Below are 8,309 nucleotides of genomic sequence, written 5' to 3'. Positions count from 1 at the left end.
AGCACCTCATTGTTGCTGAGGCTGGCTTTGAACTCGTGATACTCCTGTCTCTGTCTCCCAAGCTACTGGGATCATAGACCTGCTCCACCATGCCCGGCTCAAAGCTATTACATTTTTGTAAAGTTGAGATACTTGATATCAAATCCCCTCTCTCCTTTTCTTCCTTCCATCTAATTTATAAGCCTGGGATAAAATATGTTTGGTCTATGAATTAAGGTATGATTATATGTCAGTTGAGTTAATAAGAAAAGAAAGCAAGCTAAAAGTGGAAAATTCATTTAATGAAAGGAGCTATAGGAAAAGAGAGAGGAACGGGTCTCCCTAATGATGTTTATTCTTTTTTTCATTCAACACGTATTTATGGGACATTTGTTAAACATTTATGGCACTATAATAGGTGCTGCTTCATGATTTCAAAGCAACATAGTTTATTTTCCACAGCATATACCTGAGACAAAGTTTCAAATGTTTTAAAACCAGTCTGTCAAGGCTATCGCCTCCCTCTTTTTTCTAGCAAGCCATTTACAGAAGCTGACTTTGGTCTTTCACAAATTGCTTAAAAAGATAAAACACACAATCACATTTGGAAATCTCTTGATATTTACATAAATACGAAACACTTTGTTGGAAAATGTGTAAGATACCTGTGTGTCTTGAACAATGTCCAAACTTGTTTGATAGCACCGTCAGGAATCTTAGAGCCACAAGGAGTGGGGTGTGGAGAAGCCACGTTGGTCTTTTGGTCCTTCCCTCCACTACAGGGGCTGACACATATATCTACTTTGGTTTAGGGGAGGCTGGACACCTGATCAACTGAGGTAAGTGGCCAATGTCAGCCCAATGGTCCTGGAGAAACTCACAAATTATCAAAGAGCTTTGTGGGGGGGGGACTCAGGTCTGTCAGGATCAAATCAGAGCTCATCTGTCTTCAGAGAAAACCCAACCTTGGATCAGTGTGATTGAAAAGTGTTGTCTGAGCCCTATTCCAGGTTTTCCGAGCCTGTAGCTGTTATGGCAGGTCAGATGAGCTCTGAAAGGCAAGAAAGTTTGCAAAGTATTGTCTATCACTGATCTCAGATCTGATATGGATTTCTAAGGTCCCTCTAAAAGTGAAGAGAACTCAGTTTTTATAATTCAGGACTCCCATGTTAGAAAGAATTCCCTGGGCTCTTCTGGTTTATGATTAGGTCTTTAGAACTTGGAATCTTATAGAACTTTAGCACTTATGGAATCAAGTTCTGGAGATCAGATACGTGGGTGGAGAAAGTTTCCCTTCACATCATCTATAGTTTAAGGAAAATTCCTTTCATTTATCCTTGGTGGGTTAACCCAATTATCTTCCTTCTGGAATTAGCAGAAAAGTTGGGAAATAATCCAGGGAGGGAAGCATCTATACCTATTCCTAGCAGTTTTTACGCCAATGGAACAAAACATATTTAGAAGGTGAAATTTTCCTGGGGAAAAATAATGCAAATTTAAAACAAAAATAAAGGGAACAAATTTGAACCAATAATTCAGCCATTCAAATGTATGCATTATTAGGCAAAAAAGTTTTTTTAAAAAGAATTCCGATTCTGAATTTTTAAAATTATTTACCAGTATTCATGATTCCTTTGGTATCTTATTTTCTTTAATTTGTGCAACATTATTTATTGAGAAATTATACTTTTTCAGAAAAATAGCTGAAATTTTGTTATGTGCCTTGAAGTTTTTAAGGGTGAGTACAGGAAAGAAAGGGAAGAACGGAACAGGAAAGGCAAGACTGTGTCCGTGTTTATCCCCTCTTGATTTTGAGGATGCACTTTTATTTAATTGCTTGGATACCTCTGAGAGATCCTTCCTTCCCAGGGCAGGAAGTGGGCTCCATAGAATTCAACAGACCACCTTCCTTTACAGAGGTAGCCAATTTTGAACAATAGATGTCTGTCTCCACCACCAGCCCCATGTTCTGAGAGTACTATTTGCTTTCAGCCACACAACAAAGGCTGATTTGCCTCCTTTCCGACTGAGTCAATGTTTGCTGGAGCTTTAAAAACACCTTTCATAAATCCTTAGAAATCTTTTGTGAGGAACAATTCAGTATTTCAAAGTAGTGATCCATTGCTCTCATGATTCATGGCATGGAGAAGCCTCCCCATCTTCCTGAATCAGATGAGGCTTGATATTCCTTCCTCAAGATAAATACCTTATAAGGGCTTCCTTGTCCTGAGGAGCCGTGAGGTGTGGGCCTCCTGACAGAGTCTCACGTGCAGATGTGTTTCATCTCAGGGGAAACATTTTAAAAGCAATACTGGGATTCATATACAGATTCTCCTCTACTTAAGATTTATCACATTCTGATAAACCCATCATAAGTTAAAAACATCAGTGAGTTAAAAAATGCATTTAATACATCAAACCTGCTGAACCTCATGGTATCAGTTATTGACCCCATGACTTCATGGATGCCTGGAGCTGCCACTCAGCATTATAGACAGCCTCATACGGCATCTCACTAGCCTGGAAAAGATTCAAGTTCAATATTCTAAGGGAAATTTCTACTGAATATGTACTGCTTCCACGTCATCATCAGGTCAAAAATCATTAAGCCAAACCATCATATATGGAGGCTACACGAGAGTCTAATCATTTAAAAATACAGGTATCCTTTGAAGATCTCCTACAGCAAACTTAGGACACTAAACTAAAAATATATCAACTCAGGCTCAGGGGCTAGTCTCAAGCATTTCTAAAGAACTTAGGTCTCTGAAGTGGCACTTTGACCTTCAGTTTGATGTTTGTTTTTTACTCAAATGGCTAGTTGGTCAGGGACTGGGATCCAGCTCCGTCAGGCTCTCCCCATTCCTGAACCCCACCATTTCCTTTGGGACTCTATGTTATTCAAGGATTTCCTTTTGCAGCTGTTAAGCAAGTATTGCTTCAGGGCTACTGGTGCATGGAGCTTATGTCCAATGTGTCACCAGTCAAAGCAATGAAGTAAGATTTCTGCTAGCATTTTCATATTCTCTTTGCCTGCTCTGAATTGGCACGACAAATATTACTGTTGTTTGCCCCAAATCAGGAGCCAAAGAGTGGTGGTGTTTGAAGAAGTTGTCATATGGGCAGATGGGTGGGCAGGCAATCTAACACTCCTTTAACTTGAGGGTCTGCTATTTCCAAGGCTTCATACCATGATATTCTGTGTGATAAATCTCATAGAAGTGCATATCTGTTCCTAGCTTTTCTTCCCTTCAAGGGAAGGGAGAAGGTATTGAGCACTAAGACTTTGGGAGGGGACCCAGGTCTTTCACCTTGTTCTATGAGTTCTCCAGTCCTCATGGGTTTTTTGTTGATACATGATCCCTGCTAGGATATGTCCTTCCTGGGACTTTGTATAAGATGGCAAAACTATGAGCTGGGTCAGAAACAGCAGACATTGCTTTCATGTAGAACTTCTCCTTTCTGGAGTGGTAGGGTCAGTACAGGATTGTGGTCACAGACCTCAAGGATGGCTCCTGAGTGTATACAGGGAACAAATAAGGGCCTGGTCTGAGAAGCAATTTTGTGCAAGGCAGGACAGAGAGGGACCCAGGATGAGCACAGACTATCCACTCCAAGTTTGGTTGCTTCAGGACACACCAGTGCTGAACTACTCAAGTAGCTCATCTTGAGGAATTATTCGAAAATAAAGGAGAAAACTGCATAAATCTAGACAAATGAAAATATAGGATTTGCCTACTTTGGGGAAAAACAAAGTTTAGAACTCTTTTTTTTAAAAAAAAGTATGGACATTTATGGGTAGAAGTATCCTAGAACAATATATTTACAGTGTACATGGCCTTGATTGTGTTAATGAAGCTATTATTCACACAGAAACTGGGAAACATTCCACTTTGGAGGCACACTTTGCTGACAGCATTTTTGGGACGGACAATATGATCAATATGCAAACAGGAAGAAGAGAATCAAGGCCAGTGCACAGCTGTTTGGCTGGACAGAGGAGGCTGAGCTGGCCGGGTCCTTCAGCATGCATACCACCCTGGACCAGGACCCATTGTTGGGCAGCGGGGAGATGCCAGCCATGCTGCACATGACGTTGTAGACGTCCACGGATCTGATGGGAGCAGCTCTGAAGTTGGATTTGAAATCTGGAAGGAAAAGGAAAACAAGCGGGTCGTCATGGTTGGTAACCTAACTGAGAGGAGCTGAATCAAATATGGAAGAAATCTACTCAGACTCCAGGCAATTTGGAGACTGCAAAATCCTCTCCATCAATGGGTGTGGCCAAGTGAATGTGAATGTGAAAAGCTCTAGGTCATGGAAAAAAAAAAAAAAAAGCCATAGCTTTCGATGGCTCATAGATGAACTCTTTAAAAGACAAGTCAAGAGACTTTCTTTGTGCCTAACTGTGCTTCCTTTGTGACAACAGATCTTTCCTGCAGGGGCAGAAGGCCCAGCTGAAGCTGCACTATTTCTACAGAGCCCTGGAGAGCCACGGTGGCCAGAGAAGATAGATTGTCTTCCTGGGCTCCCCTTAAATTGTACACATATGTTCTGGAACATCTTTCTGGCTGGACTGAGAGCCAGGGTGCCGGTATCTGCTGCATAGCAACTCAAGAATGTTTCTCCATTTTCCTGCCACATAAAGGTCCCTCTTGATGGAATGAGAAGCTGTATCATGTCCTTGGTGTTGCCAGCTCACCAGGAATGACAAGATTTTTCTAAGTAGGTTTAGAAGATCTAATTCTGTGCCTCTACTCAGAACCTACCCCAAACTTGGGCTGTAATACTAGAGTGTAAAGAGCAAGACCGGTCACTAAGATGCACTTAAGGTGACTTGATAAACCATAAGCCATTGGAGGGATTTTAATCGAGATCACCTTCTCCTTCTCCTCTGGAGGTGAATGAGGTGCTGAATACAAAGCACTTGTCCATCAAAGGGGAATGAAAGGAAGGGAGCAGGATGGGAATAGGAAAGACAGTAGAATGAATCAGACATAATTTACTGTGTTCATATATGAATACATGGCCAGTGAAACTCCACATCATGTACCAGCCAAGAACGGGATCCTAGTTAGAATAAGTTATACTCCATGTGTGTGTAATATGTCAAAATACATTCTACTGTCATGTATCTCTAAAAAGAACAAATTAAAAATTTTTTTTACCACTTTTCAATTTGAAGAGTGAAAATAAGAGTGTAGTAATAACAGGCAACTTTGTTTTTAGGTCCCCAACAAAATACCCGAAGCTCCGTTAGGGCTAAATTCACAGAAGAGATTTGATTCATGAATACAAGCCAGTGCTTTCGGTTCAAGATTTTTAAAAGAAATAGGTTGTTTTGGTGGGACTACAAAATCAAGTTTCTATCTCAGAAAACAACCTTTATAATTACTTTGCTAAAATGATCACATAGGCTACTTAAAAAGGAAACAAACAACAATAGCAACATATTCTTGAAGCACCAACACCAACCTCTGCTCCTGGGATTACAAACATGAAATAAAGTTATATACAGAAAACTCTGTCACACGGTGTGTCAGATCCAGGGCAACTTCTGATGTGTTGGGTTTTCCTTACTTTGGAGAATTAAGATTGAATTAAGTGTAAAGAGGTGCAAGGGCTCAACAGGAAGTGGTACCCAGATCCTAGGTCTAGACACACTGCAGGTGCTTAATAAATGGCAGCCATTGTTATCAATCAACATGTATAATAAATTTCCAGCAAGGGAAAACCTTGGATTGAAAATGTTTGCCTTATAAATTATTTAGAAGGCTGGGCATGGTGGTGCATGCCTGTAATCCCAGTGGCTTGGGAGGCTGAAGCAGGAGGATCATGAGGTCAAAACCAGCCTCAGTAATTTAGTGAGGACCTCAGCAACTTTGCAAGACACTGTCTCAAACAAATAATAACAAAATAAAAAGAGCTGTGGCTCAGTGGTTAAGTGCCCCTAGGTTCAATTGCTGGTACAAAAAAAAAAAAAAGAGAAAAAGTTATTTAGAGGGTTCAGTTTTTTTTTTTTCTTGTTTGTTTGTTGAGTATTTTTGGAGCAGGAAGGATAAGGGTCAGCACTACTTCAAAGTCAAAACTAGTTTCAAAAAAATTAATAACCCGCCTGAAGGAGAAATGAAGGGGCTACTTCAGCACCCTCTTTAAATAGATAAGGTTGGTGACTGCACTTCCCCATCAGAAGAATCCACTGCAGCTTGAGAAATCAATGGAACATTTGTCCCAGTGGTATGGAAGCCACTCTTCTCTCTCCTTCTGATTCACCATGTGACCTGGATGTGACAATCACACTCCCCATCACTCGTGGTATGTCACATGTGGGAGGTAGGGCATGAGAGCTGTCCTTCCCTAGCCTTTCAAAAATCCACTTTTTTTTTTTTAACACTTCACAGAAAAAAAAATCAAGCTCAGCTTCTTCTGACAAAAGTGTTAGGATAGATTATCTTTTCTATTTTCCCTTCAAAGTACAAAACTAAATCCTGTGCACATAAGCAGGAAAGAGAATTGGGTTTTCTTTCCCATCTAGTTTATGGTTTCCTTGTTCTTTGGGGATGGAACTTTGGGGCCCAAATGTAGAGATGATCCAGGCTAGATTGAAAGCTTCTAGAAAATTCTTGAATAGCTGAACAATGTCCAGTCCAGTTTGGGAGAACCCCGATAAACTCCACTAGCTCAAAATGGCATTCTGAACCTAGAATGGGACTCCATGTTATTCCCATGGGTTTACATACTTCTGGATATAAAAGGTATCTCCCGAAGAGAGAAGGATCTGCAAGCTTATGCTGTGCCTGGCCACCTTGAATGAGGCTCGCTGCTCATGGTGGCTGTGTGAATTGCATTCCTGCTGTCTTATCTTGAATGCAGAGTTCTCTAGGGCAAGATTAGGCTGTTCAAAAATTAGAAACCGGGATTAACCAGAGAAGCTATCTTCAGAATTATTTCCCTTTCTCTTTGCTGGGCCAGATTTACTCACTTCTAAGGCTGGTTATTGGGGCAGCCGCAGTAATGTCCAGCTCCCTCCCTAAGCAAGAAGCACAGACAATTAATCAGGAGGGATGCACCTTTATCTCCAAGTGCAGCTAGATAGCTATTAAAGGCCTCACTCTTAAATTTCCTTCTGAGTAAACAGTCCATGTGCAAAGCTGTTTAATCTTTCATGAGACTTGGTGCCAGAAACGTGACAGTTTGTGAGAGGCTCTCAAGGCTGTATCTGCCTTTTGCAATTAGCTCAGTCCATTTTCATCAGGGGTTGTCTTTCTGTTGGTAAGATCGAGGACTTTTAGTTTTAAAAGAGCCTATAGTGGAGGTCTTGGTTAATGGACAAAATCTCCCCATTGAATTTAACTCTAATTTAATGCAGCTTTGGGTACTTCACGTAGAAATTTGGGTTTGGGGCTAGATTTGGTTCTGCTTTAAAATATGTGTAAGACTCTTGCTCATATACACTCCTTCAATGGACAAGTGTTTTGCATTCACGATATTACTTGCCTCTTCTAGTGAAGGAGGAGGCAACGCTTATTGATTGAAAGCCCTGATTACTGGTGTTTTCCCCTATGAAGTCAAAAGCCTTGGACCATCTCCTATGGATCTACAGTTGACCCCAGTCTTGGAGTCTCCATTCTTAATTGCTTTAACCTCAGAGCTCTGCATGACGACCCAGGGCGTGGTTAACAGGGGGCACCTGATAACTTTCACTGGTCAATGGCAATGTGCTCAGACAACCTGTGAATTCATAAGTCAACACCATGGACGCAGCTAGTGCTCTATGTATGTTTGCTGCTGCTGGCTCTTATGCCCACTTTGGGACTTGGGAACTTGGATCACATGAGGTAAAGATTTTGGACCAATGTATCCCCCAGACTCGGACTCTCAGAGGCTTTCCTGGAGGTTGCAGAAACTGACACCTCATTGTTCTTGAGAGAGATTTTGTGGCAAGTAGAGTGATCCAAGGCAGACCAAGGGACATGGGGAAGTTGACTTGTTCTTGGTTTTGTTACAGTGAAGAGCAGAGTGTACAGATGGGATGTTCAACCTATAATTGGAAAGGGACATGCGGACTTTCTTGGATTGAAACATTTTTAAAATATTTTTTAGTTGTAGATGGATACAATATCTTTATTTTATTTATCTACTTTTATGTGGTGCTGAGAATCCAACCCAGTACCTCTTGAGTGTGAGGCAAGCGCTCTACCACTGAGCCACAACCCTAGTCCCTGCACTGAAACATTTTGATCAACATCTAGAAAAAGGCATCTGGGACCAGGCACCAGGGGTTAATTATATATATAAGTATATATATATTTATAAATATATATATATAT

At 41.0% G+C, this 8,309-nt stretch overlaps 1 protein-coding gene across 1 annotated transcript in view; it reads right to left on the bottom strand.

The window, feature by feature from the left end:
* Window positions 1-260: 260 nt before the first annotated feature.
* Window positions 261-8,309, bottom strand: part of Enpp6 (ectonucleotide pyrophosphatase/phosphodiesterase 6) — a 109,140-nt gene continuing 101,091 nt past the window's right edge. Inside the window, exon 8 of the mRNA XM_015486076.2 lies at window positions 261-4,127. Within this exon, the coding sequence (XP_015341562.1) occupies window positions 3,919-4,127 (209 nt within the window). The 3' untranslated portion in view covers window positions 261-3,918. The remainder of the gene's footprint in view (window positions 4,128-8,309) is intronic.

This window comes from Marmota marmota, unplaced genomic scaffold (assembly GCF_001458135.2).
Source record: "Marmota marmota marmota unplaced genomic scaffold, marMar, whole genome shotgun sequence".
In the NCBI taxonomy this organism is placed as follows: Eukaryota; Metazoa; Chordata; class Mammalia; order Rodentia; family Sciuridae; genus Marmota; species Marmota marmota.
The sequence above is the reverse complement of the archived record's forward strand: the minus strand, read 5'-3'. Positions and strand labels throughout refer to the sequence as shown.